The sequence below is a fragment of the Diorhabda sublineata genome, chromosome 11, assembly GCF_026230105.1.
Source record: "Diorhabda sublineata isolate icDioSubl1.1 chromosome 11, icDioSubl1.1, whole genome shotgun sequence".
Classification (NCBI taxonomy): domain Eukaryota; kingdom Metazoa; phylum Arthropoda; class Insecta; order Coleoptera; family Chrysomelidae; genus Diorhabda; species Diorhabda sublineata.
In genome coordinates this window covers 8483896-8505234 of record NC_079484.1, presented here as the reverse complement: position 1 = coordinate 8505234, position 21339 = coordinate 8483896, and the positions used below count along the sequence as shown (strand labels likewise).

Genomic DNA, 21339 nt, shown 5'->3' with positions numbered 1-21339 from the left:
ATAGCGTATTTGATAATGGTGGAAAATAAATTTATATTGATTTTTATTCTAAAAAATTCTTAAGACAATAATTTTTCCCATTATTTCTTACAAACTATACAATTTAATAAAAGAAATTCATTAAATTTGAAATTTTTGTCATATGATTAGAAACAGATAGTGCACCAACTAGCTGTGAATAACGTCACTAAATAGTGAATGTCCCATTTAATTCTCGTTGTTATATATATTTATTGTGAAGTGAAGAAAAATAAATATAAAAATCCATAATTACATCAAAATAATCTTTACAAATAAACATTGAAGTTGAAGTCCCTGGCTCTCTTTCAGCAAGCCCTAACCACTTTGTTCGTTCCTCTATTCCTCTTGATACGTGAATAAATAGCTTTTCAGGAGATTTTAATGAAGTGTTAAGTGTTAGCACACTGAGGCAATGTACACAATTCATTATAAGTTTTAAAATATATTTTATAACAAAAAAATTGATGAATACCAAACGATATCGTTAAGCTTACTTTGAGTTGACGTTATTGAATCGCCATGTTGGTAATGAGCATTTCAATGGGAAGATTAATGGGAAGCTTTAAATATTTGATTTCAAATATGATGATAATACAAAAAAATCAATATAATTAATTTGCATGTCAAACTAGAGGTATAATTTTCTTGAACTTTACAGGTGTATATAATATGAACCATTTTTTTAAAATTTCTAGGAAATTGACTTTTTTTAGTTGCAATACTAATAAGATACGTGAGGAACATATCTTATGCAGACAGAGAATTGCTTTTAGTGCTTTTACTAGGCATGAAATACTTTATTCTTGTTGGATAATATCAATGATATAGTACATAATAGCCCATAAGCCATGGGTAACAGCCAATATCAAGTTGTAAATAAAATTGAAACACGAAGCATTGAAAATATATAAAAGAATAAAGTACTCAGCTCGCTGTGTGTATTAGGAGTAAAAAGGATATATCATTGTGCTATTGAAAATTATGTTAGCTTGAAATAAATGAAATAAAACAAATGAAGCGAAGAAATATCTTCTTCTTCTTCTTCTATCTTTTCTATAGGGAATTCTTCCTGTTTCTATCTTTTGTTGTGCGTTCAAGTTATATTATCGCTCCATCTTTTCCGGGGTCGACCGACACTTCTCCTCCCGGCCGGCGGGATTGTATGTCATTATTGGTCTTAAAACTTTATAAATTCTAGTCTTAGTTTCCCTTCTTATATGTTTGTTACTTCATATTGTATTATTGAGGCATCCTGCTGCTCTATTGGCTATCTGTATTTGTTTTTTTTTTTACTTCCGATTCTGCATCTCCATAGCTTGATATTGTAATGCCTAAGTAGTTAGTTTCCATAATCTGTTCAATGCTGGTACCGTCAATTTCTATCTTACATCTAATCGGTTCTTTGCTAATGACCAGTGTTTTTGTTTTTTTGGGATGAACTTACCATGTTTAGCTTCTTTGATACTATGTTAAACTTGTGGACCAATCTTTGTAGGTTGTCTTCACTTCTGCATAGTAGAGAATTTTTATTTCTCGATTTCCCATCTTACAGTTTTTCCTCCTTTTCACTGCCTTCATTATTTCATCCATTATGAGATTAAAAAGAAGGGGGCTTAAGGAACTCCCTGTCCCATATCCGTGCCTATGTTTATTTCCTCTGTAAGTTGTCCGTCTATTCTGGCCTGTATTTTGTTGTTCTTATATATGTCTTGGATTGTTTTAATGATGTCTAACGGTATTTGTTGTATTGTATAAAAGGTGAACCACGTCCTTTAATCTAACTCTGTCAAAAGCTTTTGTCAAGTCAATTAAACAAATGAACGCCGGTCGATTATATTCTAGAGCTTTCTCTGTGATTTGTCTAGTTACAAATACTGCGTCTGTACATGATCTCCCACTTCTAAAACCTTGTTGTTCGTCCTCAAAAGGTATTCTTTGATTCATTAGTTGGGTTAAAATTTTGTTTGTCATTTTTATTGTTTAAAAGATTAATTCCTCTATAGTTTTCCAGTTCTTTTCTGTCATCTTTTTTGAACAATGGAATTGGTATACTTGTTTTCCATTCTTCAGGTACTTTTTTGTGTTTTAGTATTTTGTAAATGAACAATGCCAACTAGTCAGTCATTGCTTTCCCACAATTTTTTAAAAGTTCATTTGCTATTTCATCACTGCCCGTAGCCTTTCGATTTTTTAGTTTTCTCTGGGCTTCTTCCACTTCCTTTGTACTTATTCTGTTTCCGGCTCTTCTGTTGTGAGTTGATTTTATGAGTACAATCTTTTTAGGTAGTCTATCCAGGTTTTTATTCCTATATGTTTTACGTCTTTTATTTCTTGTCTCTGTCCTCTTCTAAATCTCCACATTTCCTTTTGTAATTCGTAGAAGTCATGTTCTAAATCTTTTGGGACGCGTTCCCAATGGTTATTTTTAGTCATTCTGACGAGCCCATGCGTCTCCTTGCGAATCCTCTTATAGTTCTCATATGAGGGTGCTGTTTTATTAAACAACAAACTAAGAAATATAACTATACTAAATCATTTAAGTAAATTGAACAAATAAAATTTTTTAATTTCATATTTTGAACTATGAGAAATTGCTAAGATTCATTCAAGCCTGTTATTAATATTAATCAATTATTAATCAAAAAATGTAAAAATTTCAATTACTCACAAAATATTTATTTCAATATTTACACTAATTCTACAAAACACTGCGTACAAATTTTATAGTTTCGGTGCGGTCCGACCCTGTGGTTTCTCATTTTACATTAGAATACCAAATAACCGAGTCCCTCCGAATATTTCCGAACTGCTCTCTGTGATTTAATTGTGATAAATACCAGTAAAGATTATTTTTAAAATACATTTACAATTCAATATTGAATTCTCGGAATATATATTAGTCATCGAAGGTTACTGATATTAATATTATTTCGCTGTAGTGTTGGTTATCTAACGATTGGAGTTAATTGAATTCAATAGAGAAGTGCACTCGTACAAAGGAACAAGTGGATGTAACGGTTGACGGTTGCAGCTGTTTGAAATTGAAACTTGAATTTATATACCTACCAGTGGAGGAGAGTGAAAATATACTTCCAGTAGTACATAAATTTGTTATTATATAATTACCCGATTTTTAAACGTCTTAAATCATCGTTTATATTTAATTCATGTTTTCTTCGAGATCTCAAGCATTTCTAATATTATTTAAGGTTCTCAGCAGCTTTTTATTAACTTTACAATAATTTTTTTGTGTAATGACCATAAAATTGAGAAACTTCGAACGCAAATTTAAGGTCTAGTCACACATTATTGGTATTGGTAGTAGTTGAGCAAATTATAGACCACGTTCTAACTTTCAGTCAGATAATTGGGTGTAGCAATATCGGACAGAAGAAGCATATTCAACAAGATAGACATTCAAGACAAGAAAGCAGCAAGAACATCAGAATTATCACGAGAAATCATACATAGCATCAACTCTGTTTTTATCGTTTTTTTTTGAATGCTTAACTCAACTGGACATTAAGAAAAAAATATATTAAAATAAACAAATACTTTATTGAGATTTTACTTGATGGCACTACAAATACAATATCTATTTGACACAAAATGTAAACCTTGTGTTTTATTTTGACTTAGAAATATCTGCTTCAACACTTCTTTTGCCAGATAGACCAATAGCGACAACCTTTCTTTGCTAATTGTGATTTAAGCCTACGTATAGATGAAAAAAATCTTTCAAAGGATGCTGTGTTGATAAGAACTTTTAAAGTGGAATAAATCGAGAAGTGTGGTAGACATTCTTTTCAAGTATTTTTTTTTTAATGAAAGATCTTTCTTGGATACTTTTTATCTTTTGAAATGCTCACATCTTGTGAATTAACCACAGTTCACATAAAGGTAAGTCCATGTATCTACAATATATTATTTAAACAAAATCTGGATAGGTTCACGTTAGTGGCACTCAGAATTTTGCTTAAGTGGTACATCTAGATTGTTTTCTTTAAGCCAGGAAACTAATAACCTGCCAAAGGTTTGAAACTTTGTTTACCTCGCTGGATAAAACCCTATACCTAACCTGGTTTGTAGCGAGTCTCATCAGCTATAATAGCGAACTTCTTTGACAATGAGCAGCTTCATTTGTTCTCCAATAATAAATTGAAGCTCAATCTAGACATTCGGTGTAAATTGGTATATCTTATAGCAGTGGATTTCTTGCCTAAAAATACCAATGATTCGCACAAAGTTTCTAAATACTGTTTTTTCCATTATTTTCTCCAATTATAGTACCAAATTTATGTACTTCTTGTAAAGAAGCGAATCTAGTCATACTATTCTTATACTAATTACAACCTCCATGTTTTTTAAACACTTTTCTAGCTTTCTTCTGATAAGTCTTCTGTATTTTTTCCATGAAAAAAAAAATACAACGCTTTTTCAGTTGTTGACTATAATCCAATATAATTCAATCCTAACTTTTCGTCCATCCTATTTCTTCTTCTTCTACTGCCTTGCACCTACAGTGCCTTGGCGATTATTTTATGGTCAGACATTTATTTATAGCGGCATGACACAGCTCACCGGTGTTATTTATGCCAGTCCAACGTTTTATATTGCATAGCCATAAGATTTGCCAGGATGATCAATTTCATCGCAAAATCATCTTCAGTGACGAAGCTCATTTCTTTGCTCAATGGTTTTGTTAATAAACAAAATATGCGGTATTGGGCGGGTGAAAATCCACATGTGCTTAATGAAAAACCACTACATCCACAAAAGATAAATGTTTGGTGCAGTTTGCATGCCGGCGGCGTCATAGAGCCATATTTTTTCGTCGACGATAGTGGTCGTCACGTTACTGTGATTGGTGATCGTTATCGCGTCATGATTAACGATTATTTATTGCCCGAAATGGAATATATGGACTTAGACAGCATGTGATTTCAACAGGACGGCGCCACAAGCCACACAGCACACGTTACAATCGATTTATTGAAGAACAAGTTTGATGAACGTGTTATCTCAAGAAATGGATTCGATTGGCCACCTCGTTCGAGCGATTTAACGCCTCCTGATTTTTTTCTTTGGGGCTACGTTAAGTCATTGGTCTATGCTAATAAGCCGACGACGTTGGAAGAGCTCAAAGCCAACATTGAACGCGAAATAGTAGCCGTTTCATGGAAAATTGGGTCTAACGAATCAACCGCTGCAAACGTGCCCGCGGTGGTCATATGAGCAAGTTCAATCCATAAATATTTTTAATGTACTTCAACCCGATAACAAAGTTTTTGAAATATCTCAAATGGTTTCCATTATATTTTGAAAAAAGTTGTCCTTATTGGAAAACCCCTTATATATTTGTCCTCTAAGAACGTGACCCAAGTATCCAACCTTTCGTACCTTGATCAAGTTGAACAAATCTCTTTCAGTTCCCGCTTTTCTTATTACATCTTCGTTCCTCACTCTATCTGTCCATGGTATCTCAACATTCTTCGAACGCTCCACATTTCGAATGCTTCTAGTTTATTGATGGGCGATAGCTTTAATGTCCAAGTTTCCATGCCGTACAGTAAAATAGACCACAAATAACATTCGACCATTCTATACCGAAGGTTTAAGAATAGACTACGTTTCACAACGGTTTAAATTTAATGAATGCCTGTCTTGCTTGTTCAATGCGACATTAAATTTCCTACTGAGGGTCCCATTTCTCATTTATAGTTATCCCTAGATATTTAAACGTCTTCACTTGCTCGATAGGCGTGTTATCTATATGCAGTTGGGCATTTAAAATTGCATTTCTACTTATTGCCATACACTTGGATTTTGTTGCATTTATTTTCAAGCCTTATTATTTCCCAATATTATTTATTTGACCAATAATAATTCCATCTCGAATACGTCGTCTGTGAACTTTAACTCCATAATCACAGCCCCCAAGAGCGCCAGCAAAGACATTCCCTCCAAAGAGGTTGAACAGCATAGGAAACAAAGTACACCCCTGGAGTACCCCTCTTAATACTTTGTCTTCTGTGTTGATTGTCTGATTCAGCCTAACCTGTGTTTACCGGTTTCAGTAGAGGTTTTGAATAATTCTTATATCTCTGCTGTCGATGTTGGCGCTCTGCAGTGTTTTTATCATAGTGTCATGCTTCACGGTATCAAACGCCTTCTCGTTACTGGATGATTCGCGTGTACCCACACCGCTTTTATAACCAAACTGGGTCACTCCACTGTAGTTCTTCCAGCTTTGTGAACATCCTTGTGTAAAGGATACGGAGGAATAGCTTCAGCATATAACTCAGTCGATGATCTTTGCATTTTACCGCTTCTGATGCCTTAGGAATCATTATAAAAGTTGAGTAGAGACAATAGTTTGGAATGTGATCTATGCTGTAAATGTCGTTGAAAAGGTTTACCAACACGTCAATGTTATTGTCTTCGAACAGCTTTATATCCTCGGTGGGAATGTCATCTGGTCCAGTAGCTTTGCTACTTTTATGGCGTGTTCTACCTCACTTCGGATAATGGGAGGGCCGGATAAGTTTTCAGTGGGTAGACTTATGCTAGGATGTTTTGATCTGTCATGAATGAATAGAGATGAAGCGTAATCCCTCCATGTCTTGACCAGTTCCTCCTGGGTATTTATAAAATCATTTTGGTCATTTTTTAGTCGGATGGTTTGATATTTCTTGTAGACAGGCGAGATCTCTTTAACCTTTTTGTGTAGTCCGAAGCTATCGCCCCTCGTTTGTAGGATTTCTACTTTTCTTCTTCTATACTTTTCCTTTGCTATCTTAATTTTTGTTGGGTTTTGTATAGTCTACGTTGTTCCATTAAATCAAAAATTTCGTCCGTCATCCACTTGTTTTTCTTGGTTCTTTTTATCTTATTTGCGACTTCAGCGTTAGCCTCATTTATAGCTGTCTTCATTTTTTCACAAGTTCCCTCTATGTCCTGATGATCTTGTTCTATCTTTCCTAGGTTTTCGTTGATATGTCTACTTTAAGTTGCTTTTCGTCTCTCAGTAGTTTCCTCGTGTCCATATATTTGTTATTAGCTGTTTTCTGGATCTTTAAAAGACGAAGTTTCGTATTCGCAATCAATGGATTGTGATCTGACGTAATATCTGCACCGGGATATGCCGCCACCCTCTTAATACAATTTCGGAATCTTTTGTTTATTATGATACAGTCGATATGGTTTCGTAGGACGTGATTCGGACGGTTGGAATAATCTTTCCTTAACAAGCACTATGAGCAGGATCTCGGGAACAGGTGAAACTTGGTAGCGTCTTTGTTTAAGTACTTTTCTCCGAATATGTAGGTCATTGAGTATATGAGGAACCACTCATATGTTTTATATGCTTAGTTAGTTCTAGTTCAAGTTACAAAGCATATTTTTCTGTTGGTTCACCCAAGGAAAAGTACGACAGCAAGAAACTTTGTCTCTTTCTGTTCTCAAACTAACAAGAAATAGAAAAATTTTCAAGAATTACCTAAGAGTCGTGTGTCTTCTCTAACTTTTTTCCAAACTCCTATTCCTCAGAATTCTTAATGAATTGAGGAATGGGAAGATGATATTGAGGAATTTTCTTATTCATGGTGCAAAAGCTCCAGTTATCTATCTCATCAGAAAAAATAATAATAGAAATAACGTGGAAAACGGAGGTAATTGAATACATACCATTTCAAAACAATTTCACAATTTCAAGAAAATAATTTACTTCAATCGATAGCTAGTGTGATCCAGCTTCTGTCTATTTAAAATTCAATTCAAAATTATAAAAAAAAGTTCTTCATGTCCGTTTGTTCAAACAGAAATGGCATTTGGAATATTTATTGTTTCTCCAAAGATTTATCGCCAAAAAAAATTACCAATATCCTCTGTTCCATTGGCCGATCATACAAAAACGATATAATTGACTGAATGACTGACAAATACGTTCAATAAACCCATTGAATGATATATCATAGTAATTAAAAAACAGATCAATTTGTTTCCAAAACAATTCCAATTTGAACGCATTCTATTAACCAGAAAAACGATAAGCTTCAACAACCCGTCAAAATGAATGGTGAAGTTGTAATAAAATGATATAGAACAGATATGTGTTTATTCGTATTTCAACGAAAATCTCGTTGTTTGAAAATAAAAATGGGAAATAACTAGTTTTAACTGCTAATCAAATGCCGCTTCAAAATATTCAATTACGTTGACATACCTTTGAAAGTTACTTTACATTGATTGATATTAAATTACGCCTTCTAACCTAACCTAACCACCCCATTCAAATGTCCTGTCTCACTTTGGAACGATTATAAATAAACTGCGAAGATTTTGAAGTTCTTTGCTAATAATGATAGATGACGCATTCGTCAATTATGTTATCGTAAAGTCATTATGGTCGATGGGAATCTATAGCAAGCGGCAATTCTTTTTCGAGGTATAGAAAACACCTATTTGACCATACTAATCTTGTTTTTTTATATACTGCACGTTTGACCCTCTTCCTGGATCTTCCTGAGAAGCTGAACTCCAGCTCTTGTACTACCTCTTTGGTGGTCTGCCTACAGGTCTCTGAGTTTTAGCCCACTTTGCACATCTGCCTTCTGGCATTCTTTCTACGTGATCCCTTCAGAATCTTTTTCGTGCCCTGACCAATCTCACCACATCCTGTACGCCCAATTCTTCTCTTATGTCATCACTCCTTATTCGGTCCCTGAGGGTGACTCCCTTGATGGTTTGCAGTATTTTTATTTCTGTGGTTCTTATTATTATTTTTGTTGTTGATGTCTCGGCTCTGGTTTCTGGGGCATATGTGAGAATAGGTCTCACACCCGTTTTATAGATTCTGGTCTGCGAGCTCATCGCTTTGTTTCTCCACACTATATCTCTCAGACAACCGCTTTCTCTCACTAGATATATTCACTCCCAAGTAATTGAATCTTGATACCTGCTGTATTATTCCGTTATCGACTGCCAAATTGTATCTAGTAGGATTATTTGATATCACCATTAATTGTGTATTGTTGACTGAGATGCTCAAATTGAATTTTATTATTATATAAATGAAAATTATTCGGCAGAAATTTTCATCTTATATAGTAGACGTTGTAAGTCGTCTTCATTTTCTGCTACGGCAATACCATCGTCTGCTTAAAATAATACCTTTAGGAAGCGGTGACCCATTTTGTATCCTGCATTGACTTTGTTGACTTCCTCGATAATTTGATCCACTATGATGTTGAATAGGGTTGGGCTAAGACTGTCTCCTTAGTTTTAATTCTTGTTCTGGTTCCGGTATAAAGTTCTTTGATGATTCGTTGGTACTTATAGTCTATGTTGTTTTTCTAAGACTCCTAATCACGTCTCCCAGGCGTATCCTATCAAATGCTTTGGTGAAGTTAACAAAACAATCAAACATGGGTTTATTGAATTCTATCGACTTTTCCGAATTTACCAATTGACGAACTATGAATATTGCGTCCACTGTTGATCTATTAGACCTGAATCCTTTTTGTTCTTTGGAAGTTGCTACCTTATTCCTAATTCTATTTGCCAATATCTTAGTAAGAGGTTTTGTATCCTTTTTTGTGTATTGGTAGGGATATACTCGATTTCCATTCATCCGGGATAGTGCCAGAGGTTATAATCGTCTGGAATAGTCGCGTGAATTCTTTTTGTAACTCTGTTCCTCCGTACTTAATAAGTTCATTGTTTATATTATCAATGCCAAGCGTCTTCCGGTTCTTCAGTTTTTTTGTTGTTTCCTGAATTTTCTCCATCGTTATTTCGGGTTCATTGTTGTCGTCATTTGGCGTGATTTCAATAGTCGATGAATTGTCCATTGGGCGCACCAAACATGTTTTCGAAATATCTAATCCACCGTCACCTATTTCTTGTGTTTCGTAGATCTCACTCCATTTCAACGAGAATCTTTCCCAGTACTCCTTTTTTAGTTGTTTTATCCTGTTGTTTATTTGGTTTCTTACGATTTTATAGTTCTGGTATTCGGCTGGGCTTCTGTCGTTGATATATTTGATGTATATACTTCAATTTTGATGTTTAATATTAATTCAATAATCTACAGAAACCCTTTGGTTTCTCATAAGTCATGTCGGTTTTCATGCGTGTAAGCCTCAATTTAAACGTGACTCTGAGCGAACTGCACAGCATTGGTTAAATCGTTCTGATATTGGAGATTTCACGCAGTGTTCCCAACTCTCAAAAATTCATCTTCAATTCAATAATTTCATCTATTTTCTTTTTTTTTAACCTTTATTAATAAATTATTGAAAACTTGAACAAATCTTTTTCTTCAGATTCTGCTTTTTTTTAAACCATACACATTGACTTTGGTTGACATGTGCATGATCCACCAATTCGTTGCAGTGTGGATCAAACCATAATTTATTATGTCAATGAACGTATTAATTTTTTTAAATGGAAAATTATAAATTGGTGATAGTTTTTTGATAATTTGTTATTGCTCAGATTCTAGTGAATGAATTTTTCGAAAAACTTTTTAAAACTCTGAAATTATGAATCACTGTTTTCAGATACTTTTCAGAAATGGACAAATAGTAAAATATTGTGAATCCTTGCACAAAAAAGATATGATTAAGACAGTACAACATCACTCAATAAGTCGTGTGATTGATACACAGATGGCGCCGACATTATCAAATCCATAAGGCGTTTATGAAGTACCAACTTCAACAACAAAAGACATAACATTTCGTTTAATCAGAAAAAAGTAACAGTCATTTAAGTGAAACTATTTTTGTTATTTTTAAAACAATTTCGTGTGAAAATCATTTATTATTGCTTTTGGATATGAAAAAATACTGTACAAGCTCAGAAGTGAAATCCGGATCCTTCTCCATCGAAAAGAGCCATTTGTTATTAGTTTACTGAATTTAAACGTGGTTGTAAAGACAGCGATGATCGTGAACGTTCTGGTCGTACAATTGAGGTGGTTACTCCAGAAAACATCAAAGTCCAAAAATTGATTATATCTAATCGTAAATTGAAATTGCGTGAGATAGCCGAGACCGTTAAGATATCAGAAGGCAGTGTGTTTATAACTATGCATAAACATTTGATCATGAGGAAGCTTTTTTCAAAATGGGCGCCGCGATTACTCACAATACAAACAACGTGTTATGATTCAGAGCAGTGTTTGGCCATGTTTTCACATAATAAATCAGATTTTTTGTGTCGACATGTGACAATAGATGGAACATATAGGTATCCTTCACTTCTCTCCATAATCAAAACGATCATTATCTGAGTGGATTGAAGCCGGTGAACCACGTCCGAAGCGTTCAAAGGCACAACAGTCAGCTGAATAGGTTATGGCTTCAGTATTTTGGGATGCACAAGGAATATTGTTCATTGAATATCTCCAAATAGGAGAGACAATCAATAGCGAATACTACATAGTGTTGCAGGATCGTTTCAATGGAAAAATCAAGGAAAAACGGCCTCATATGTCACTGTGTTGCCAATACAATGCAACGATTCACAAGTCGATGGCTACGATGATTAAATTGAACGAATTACAATTCGAATTGCTCTTTCATCCACCGTATAGTCCAGATCTGGCCCCCGTTGACTATTGGCTATTCACTGATCTTAATAAAATGCTCGCCGCTAAGAAATTCAGCTGAAATGAAGAAACAATGACTGAAAATGAAGCCTGTTTTAATGCAAAAACAAATCCTTCTACAATCACAAGATCAAGAAGTAAGGGAAGCGTTGGAATGATTGTATTAGTCTTGAAGGAGATTACAATGATGAATAAATCGATTTTTAGCAAAAAAAGTCGTTTTCTTAATTAGTCACACGACTTATCGAAAGATTTGTTATAAAATCTAGAAGGAAGTTGATAATTAAAAAATTATCTTATATCATTTTTATTGCTAGTGATTTGGTGTTCAAAGTGATGGTGATCAAAAATCGAGCTTAAGGAAAGAAAATATCATTTTTTTTTCTATCTCCTATGTCTGCATCACTAGCATATTATGTGTAACTGGACTATTCATTAGATTTAGAAGAAATGTTGAAATAGGAACAAAAATGATGTGTTTCCAGCATTTTCCCTAAAATTCAGTGAATACTGCCACATATCAGGGGGGAATATTTTGTAACGTCTCAATTGATATACTGTAACGCAACTTAGTTATAAAAATCCCTAAAAATACCCCTAAAAATCATCCCATCTCACACTTTTCCCACTAAATATCGGAGGAAAACCCCTAAAGTGGGAGCCCAGATTCCACGCTTGAAGATGGTTAGTCTGCTTGTGATATTAAGGTTCTCTAAAAATTGTCAAATAATACCACACGAATTAATCGAGATTCAAGCGAAATTTCTAGTAAAGGTGTATAAATAGACAAAGGTCCATTCGAGCGGAAAGTCTTGTATGTATGAAGGAAATATGAAGGTTTATTGTCCTTCGAAATAATTCTGGATGGTCGAGATATCATTGCCGAAGTATATAGTGGATAACATCCAATTTTAGTTAACCAAAAGCGGGATATCTTATAATTAGAGCTAAATCACATATGCGAAAGTTACCTGGAATAACATATCAATAAATTTTTGTGTAGGTCAAAGTTTGAATCCAAACAATTGTTCTATCACGATTTCAAAGAGCTTATTGAACGTTGGGTTCAACTCATAGAATTCGATGCTATTCGTCAAATGTTGCAGCTTTCTTATTGTATGATTATTTGGTGAATAAAGTGAGCATTGAAAACTGACATTCATGGGAAAACCTCTATAACTATACTTGAAGTAAGCTGCGCTTCGTTTCTGAAATTAAATATCTTGAACATCTCTTTTATATACGATGTTTTGAAATGCCAATATCGTCAGGTTTAGTGGCGATCTAAAATATCCTCATAGAAAACAATCGGAAGAGTAAGGTTCTGTAACTGAGCTGGCCATTCCATTTGATTTCATCCAAACTATCTTCCACAATAGTCCTCATCATAATAATGTGGAAGATCAACATTTTGTTGAAATGTTGAAAGATTTATTGCGACAATTCCAGCTAAATCATACACATTTTTTATTATCAACAAGGTTTTTTTATGATATTAGATTAATTTGTTTCTTTTCTTCACTTCGTTCATCTTATTCGTTATTTATTATTATTATTATTATTATTATTATTATTATTATTATTATCATTATCATTATCATTATTATTATTATTATTATTATTATTATTATCATTATCATTATTATTATTATTATTATCATTATCATTATCATTATCATTATTATTATTATTATTATTATTATTATTATTATTATTATTATTATTATTATTATTATCATTATCATTATTATTATTATTATTATTATTATTATTATTATTATTATTATTATTATTATTATTCTAACCGCTATGACAATAAACCCATAAGTATTATCACCATAGGGTACATCGAGAAAATATGATCCTATTACCTTTCAGAAACCAGAAACCAGAGCCAAGATATCAACAACAAAAAGAATAATGAGAACCAAAGAGATGAAAATACTGCGAACCATCAAGGCAGTCACCCCCAGGGACCAAATAATTAGTGATGACATAAGAGAATAATTGGGCGTACAGGATGTGGTGAGATAGATCAGGGCACGAAAAAGATTTTGGACGGATCACGTAGAAAGAATGCTAGAAGGGTAAAGTGGGCTAAAACTCAGAAACCGAACACACGCAGACCTGTAGGCAGACCACCAAAGAGGTGCTACCAGAGCTGGAGTTCAGCTTCTCAGGAAGATCCAGGAAGAGGGCCAAACGTACAGGGTTGAACAGGACCTGGTCCTATTAAAGAGGAAGAAGAAGAAGATTACTTTTCAGTAACACTTTGTATTACTGCCAATATCTAATCCCGATAAAACCTGAGGAGTGTAAGGGGGAATGCTAGAGAAATTTGGGACCAGCAAAACGCTTCCTCTAGCCTCTAATTTAACCTAAGCTCCCCTTGAACCTGCCTAGACAGAGTTTCCACAAGCTGAAATTTGTTGTGAGACAGAAAGGTGTGAATTCCCGAGAAAATAGGTTGTTGACACTTATTGATGATGAGCGAACTCTAGTCACAATACAAGCTGAATAAGTGGAACTGAACAAGTGTCCAATAACACTATTTTCTGAACGGGTCTATACAAGCCTCTTCAATATCAATTGTTGTTACTTTTCCTTCAATTTTTTGGGTATTTTACCTAAGAATCCTGGATTTCGAGGAAGCATTTAAAAGAACTCTCATATAGTTTTATTAATAAATAAGAAAATAACATGAATGCAGTCGATAAATTGAGATAATATAATGATAATGATAATGATAATTTAATGTTTCACAGAGAAAGCAAGGTAATTTTTGAAATATTTATTTATTAGTTTTCAAGGTTATGTACTTCTCAGTGTGTCGAAAAAAAGAAACTCAAAGCATCCGTTGACTGGAACTTTGAACCACATGATTAATCAAATTTAGATTCCGAGATCAGCGACCAAGGAGATGCAGATGACAATCTGGCTAGCATTCCAAGGTCTTCACAAACAAAATTATCCCAGACCTCAGATAATTCCGATAATGAGTTGACTGACACAGAAGAAGATCCCACAATATTTCCTTTGGCGCCAGACGAGTCTATCAAGATAGAAATTACGGAAAATGCTTCGGCCTTACAATATTTCCAGCTGTTTTTTGATGACTCCATCATTAGTATAATTGTCCGTGAAACGAACAGACGAGCCAGAGAATTTTTTGATAAATAGCCACCATCTAACCGAAAAAAAAGTAACTGCAATGGCAGGATACATCTGTTGCAGAAATAAAAAGATTTATGGTTCCTTAGATGTAATAACTGTTTTCCCAATGTAGTTTTCTAGTAAGATTTGGTGTATTTTCATCCTTTTTTCGGGCAAACGATATCTCGGAATAGATTTTCAGATGTTGAGGTTTGTTGATTATTCTACTGTTAACACCGAAAAACGTCTCTTCAAAATACCCAACAAGAGACATAAGTATATCACATGCCACATCGGTTGTAAAAAAACTTTTGGAAAATTATTTGGACAAAGGTCACATACTGTATGTAGACAACTTTTACACCAGTGTCTCACTTGCCGATTTTTTGCTCTCTCAAAATACCGGAATGGTGGGCACTTTAAAAGCTAAAAGAATAGGAAATCTCAAAAAAATGGTGAATAAGAAGCTAAAAAGAAGAGAAACGCAAAGGAAAAATTGTTGTAACCAAATGGAAAGATAAGAGGGACGTCAGAATAATAAGCACTTGTCATAAACATTAGATGGTTAAAGTTACAACAAGAAGAGGCCACGAAAAACTAAAACCACAGAGCGTTCTAGATTATAATGCTTGTATGTCGGGAGTTGACAGGCCTGATCAAATGATGTCATACTATTCCAGTCCAAGAAAGACTATAAAATGATATCGCAGTTTTTTTTTCATGTAGTAAATATGTGCATTTGGGATGCCTGTTTCCTTTAGAAAAAGGAACGCCAAACCAAAAAAACTCTTCTAGAGTTTCGTGAAGAACTCTTGAACGAACTTCTCAAACCAAAAGAAATTTCAAAGGCACAAGCCACTGATCTCCAGTAACTCCACTATCCGGCTGAGAATGTTGGAGAAAAGAATACTATGAAAAGATGCAGGTGGTGCTCGAAAAGAAATATAAGAAAGAGGTCAAAGTATTACTGCCCGAAATGTTACTCCATGTTTTGCACAATGGCACCTTCATTTATCGTAGTATTAATATTTTATTATTCACATCAACTTAGTTTAATTTTCTTGAGGCCACTACAATGGCCGTCGGTCTGCCAAAGTGTCTATGACTACTCGTAGACCAGCGGCCAGTTTAGTGGCTCTAGAACAAAATGGCGGAATCTTTTCTTGAAGATCCAATTAAGTGTGTAGGTACTTGAATCACCAAAAAATGTCTACTAGTTTTAAAGTAATCGCAGTTTGTTTAATAGTATCGGACAGCAAAATCATGGCGGTAGTGAACGTCTCAAGTAAAATCGTTGAATTGGTAAATGTAAAGTTGCGTCTATGATCTCCTGTAGATCGCCTGACCTCTGTTTTTTAGCCCATCAGAAGAAGTGTAGTTCTTTGTGATTAGGTATACCTTAAATTGTCCTAATCCAATAAATCCGATAGAGCTCATAATAATGATAATATCATTTTTTTCTTTCACCAAGGAATTAAGGAGCAATTACAATTTTAGCACCAAGAATATGTACGAATTCTGATCTTTTTTTTCGTTGACTACTGGTAGGTCGGTAGTAGTTGAAAGGATCCTTCTGAAGATGCCAACCTCTCGATTTGGCGAAACGTCAAAAAACCGACAACAGCAGAAGAGTCCAAAAGCCCCACATATTTATGGTATCACCATCTCATAAGGTCTTACTATATGAAAAGAAAATGTGAAAGTGATAGTAAATATATAGTGGCAAAAATTGCTTACCTGATCGCTATCGTTTCCTTGCCAACTATCATTTCCCTGAAAGAAAAAGAAGAATACATCAATACATTATTGAAGGAAACGATATTGGAAGGCTGGAATTCACATCAATACACAAAATTCTTAACAAAGTTACCAATGTTTCCACTTGCATATGTCACTTTGAATATTATCAGTTTTAAATCAATTTAGTGATTAGTCAATTATGACCGATAACATTTCAACGCTTTTTTGACAGTTGTTAATCTTCTAATGTTAGATAATAAAACTGCAAACTAATATTGAACAGAAATGCAAGAAGAAAACATCTACATTACATTTCAAAATAAAACACAACATATTTCTCTTTCATATTAACAAAGAAGGGTCGAAACGGTGTCTTACAAACCAAAAATAATAGTGTTTACTTTATACCAACGCATGTTTATATTTTGTCGGAATACTGACTGATTTGTTTATTATTATCTTAACTGTGAATTATTTCTTTGGAGTTCATGATTGTAGTTTAGTCCCAGTTAGCCCTGTGAGACACAAGAATTTGGTGTACTCTTTGGACCAAAACATCTTTTGTGAAGTTAGTACACGAGTTGTTTTCGTTCTCGCAAATTGAGGCTTGTATCTTAAAGATTGGTGAAGCCAAGTAACTATTAGTTAAAACTAATGCAACTTCATAGTCTAAGCAAAAGTAACCGTACCATTACCACCGAATTAAAAATACCTGGTAGAGATTTTTATGGACTAATGAGTCCAAGTTTAAGGTTTTTGGGTCTAATTGGTCAGAAAAGTTGGAAAGCAGTGTCCTACTTTCATTTCATATCATGAAAAACAAATGGAACCAAATAGACGACGATTATTCGTCCAAATTGTTACAGAGAGTTCAAAATTGTGCACCGAAATAATAAAAGCAAAAGGGGGTTACGTCGATGAATATGTCAAAATTAGAGAATGTAGTTTTATTATTACTATCTTTTATCTAGGTATAATGTCCTCTAAAATATGAATATAAAAAATATACGTATTGTTTTTATTTGTCAATTTTACCTCCTCTATGTGAATTTCTTGGACAAAACATTCAGGGATTTATCCATAATCGTTCTTGTCTACTGTTTTGAAATAATTCCAATTCCCAACATAATTTTACTTACCTATGCACAGGTGTCAATGGTATTCCCTTCTACTTACTGTTAAAAACGACATGGAAACACTTCTAACATTAAAAAGTTTTTTCAGGATTCTGCAGGTATTACGAGGATTTGTACAAGTTGTTAATCCCATGATAAACAACGACAGTTTTTACTCTAATTCTTAGCATCATAACTAAAATAACTTTCATTACATATTCAGAATATCAAATAAAAAAATTCCCAAATAGCAACACCAAAATAGAACTTATTAATGTTTCCGCAATCCAAATTTCTATAAATAATTTCAAATAAATCGATTTAGTTTCGATTTAGAAATTTTTGAATATATGGGTCTTAGGTGGAACGTTAAGAAAGGTTCTATAACACTGGCCGACAAGATTTTCTTAACACAGGCGGGACCTTTATTTTTTAAATGGAAATACCCGTCCAATAGTAGAAAAAATATTTATTAAGCACTAACACGTACCACTTTTCAATAGCTTAATTATCCCTTTTTACATTAGCAAGTAGGTAATTTTACAAAGGGACGAAAAAATACCTGAACTCTATTATTCACAATAATGAAAATAACATTAAAAATTAGTATTCTGTTGAATTTCATAGAAAGTCATTCTCTGTTCATATTGCAAAAAGTGATTATAAAGACGAAAATGTCGAGTCAAACGCGCCGCAGTTGGAAAATTTCTCCTGAAAAATTTTGATATATTTCTGGAGAATTTATGGTGAAATCGCAAGTCAGGCCCTATTCCGAAAATGTTGGAAAAGCTTATTTCAAATATTTTGGTACTTTAATTGGAGACCAAGACAAGCAGTGGCCCCTCCCTCCAAGCGTGCTGCGTTAGTTGTAGCGTGTCATTGGTACAGTGGATAAATGGGAAGAAAAAAAAGCATGCGTTTGGCATTTCCAATGGTATGACGGAAACCTACTGATCATTTTGACGATTGCTATTTTTGTCCAACAAAAATTGAAGGTTATTATAAGAAAGGAAACAACAAGATCGAGTATCCAAATTTGCCGTCTGCTCTATGAACTGTTCCCCATAACGAAGATTTAGCAAAACCGATTGCGCCTTTATATCCGCAAAATATTGTTTTAGAATATACTGGAGATAACGTATCATCAGGAAGCTCCGAAGAACAATGCATCGACCTTATTTTTACTCCAAGTACTCCAAGTTCCGGCGAGCCACATTTGACTGTTCAATGTGAGTTGAATGATTTAGCATGTGATTTGGGGTTATCAAAGCAACAGACTGAATTTCTTACTTCCTGTATTAAGGCATGGAATTCGTTAGCCAAAGAGACAAAAATTACGACCTTTAGAAAAAGAAATGCTGCATTTTCTGCATTCTACAGTATGGAAAATTCGTTCAGTGCGTGTACGGATATTAATGGTCTAATGAAGGAATTAATATTGAGCATAATCCCAGTGAGTGACGCCTATTTATTGAATCGTCAAAATATAGTTTAAAAGCAGTGTTATTACATAATGGAAATTTGAAACCGTCTATACCAGTTGCTCATTCTGTGAAGATGGAAGAAACTTATAAAAATATTCGCATGCTTTTAGACAAAATTAACTACAACAAGTATAAGTGGCAGATATGTGGGGACCTGAAGGTGATTGAAATTTTAATGGGACTTCAGGGAGGGTTTACGATACATTGCTGTTTTCTTTGTCTATAGGACAGTCGGGCAGTAAATCAACAATATGTAAAAAAAATTGGCAAGCAAGAAGTGAGTTTCAACCAGGATATCATAATGTTAAGTTTATACCCCTTGTATATCCCAAAAATGACCTTCTGCCGACCCTTCACATTAAACTTGGATTGATGAACACTTTGTAAAGGCTATGGATAAAGAGTGTGATGGATTCAAATACTTTAGAGAAGTCTTTCTCCAGTTAAGTGATGCCAAATTAAAGGAAGTTATTTTTATTGGGCCACAATAAAAAAGTAAATTTCTGGACGATGTCAATTTTGCAAAAAAACTCACCGGACAGGAACTTAGAGCATGAAGGCATTTGTTAGTGTAGTGAGGGGAATTCTGGACAATAATATGGATCCAAACTACCAACAGTTAGTTGATGAACTTCTAAACGCTTAAAAATCCTTTGGTGCTCAAATGTCATTGAAAATTCATTTCCTCCATTCCCATCTGACATTTTTTCCCGAAAATTAGGAAGCTATCAGTGATGAGCAGGGTGAAAGTTTCCACCGAGATAATAGAACAATGGAAATTCGGTATCAAGGACGATGGGATTTGGCCATTATGGGTAATTACTGTTGGTACTTAAAAAGAGAAAGTGCAACCTTTCATAAAAGGAAACAGTAGAGCTAATTGATATTCAAAGTGAATTTTTGTTTTTAATAGATGTGAGGCATGTTTATTAGATGTAAACTATAAATATTGTCAATATATAAGATTTAAAAAATGTGAAATTATTTTTTTAATAAATATTAAATATTAAATATTTTACCAATGAATATTATTCCATAAATGTAAGTTAAAAACCTTAGGACCATTTTATCACAATATGCTATTCATTGTTGTGTAATTGATGTGAGCTTCAAATTGAATGTACCCATGCTATTAAACTGAATAAAGTGAACAACCAGTAATAAGCAATATAAATTGAAGACACATTGTGGTTAGTGTCACCAATTTATTGACATAATAAATCAAACATCCTTCGAGAGATGCCTTCGTTAGTCCAGCCCGTTTATATTTGATATCTTCATTATATTGACCAATCTATCTAGGCAGCATCAATATAATTATAATTGAAAATCCCGTAGGATAATATTAAGGAACACAGAAATGAGTAACACCGTATTCTGACCAGATTGTTACATTGCTAACAAGGCCGAAATAATACACGTCAATTCAGCTGGTTTGAACCTTGGCAATGCTGAATAGATTTAATTAATTTCCTCTGTTTGTGCACACACACACTGAATGCGTGGTAGTAGTAACAGTTACAATTCGGAGTCTTGGGCTTTACTCTCTTCATTGTACGTTAGTTAATTTATAGCACGTTCGGTGCTAGGGCGAATAAAAATTTCAGAAATTTTATTGCAAAAATAAATTATTTGATGATAGAAATTCATCATCATTGAATAGATTAAATTTACCTTTTAATCCGGTCAATTTAGACGTTCCAAGTTACATAAATTCCCATCAAGCTGAAAATCAGTAAAATTGTTTAAAATACAATTAAACATAGAATTTGAATGATCCCTATCATTTCCGTCTATGGAAAATTTTTTATTCCAGATCAAAAGACAAAAAAATGAGCTTTTATCAATTTTCAGCAAATCGGTGAGTTTTATCATAAAAATAGTCCAGACAAAAATTGTTGATCATAGAATTATCTACAAAAAACGTGTCAATACTTTTTTTCCTACAAGCCACTGTTTCTGAGATATAATGATTCAAAACATTGTAAAAGTTGTCGTATTTAATGGTTTCAGAAGTAAACTTTTCTTACAACATTGAAATGAACCGAGACTTGTTGTGAGTATATGTAAGAAATTTCTGTTGACTGCTGGAAACTGTCATAAGTTTATCAAATAAATGCTGGTATGCAGCTTTGGTATTTCTTGTGCAATCATTATAGCCATTAAATACGACAGTAAATCTGAAACATTACAAGTTTTACAACTTTTTGGA

General features: G+C 33.8%; 1 protein-coding gene across 14 annotated transcripts in view; it reads right to left on the bottom strand.

Moving 5' to 3' along the window:
• Positions 1-21339, bottom strand: part of LOC130450233 (disks large 1 tumor suppressor protein) — a 1338131-nt gene that overhangs the window by 326467 nt on the left and 990325 nt on the right. For all 14 annotated transcript variants that reach the window (XM_056788522.1, XM_056788521.1, XM_056788509.1 and 11 more), the window contains one exon: positions 16526-16561. In XM_056788522.1, coding sequence (XP_056644500.1) covers positions 16526-16561 — 36 coding nt within the window. The remainder of the gene's footprint in view (positions 1-16525; positions 16562-21339) is intronic.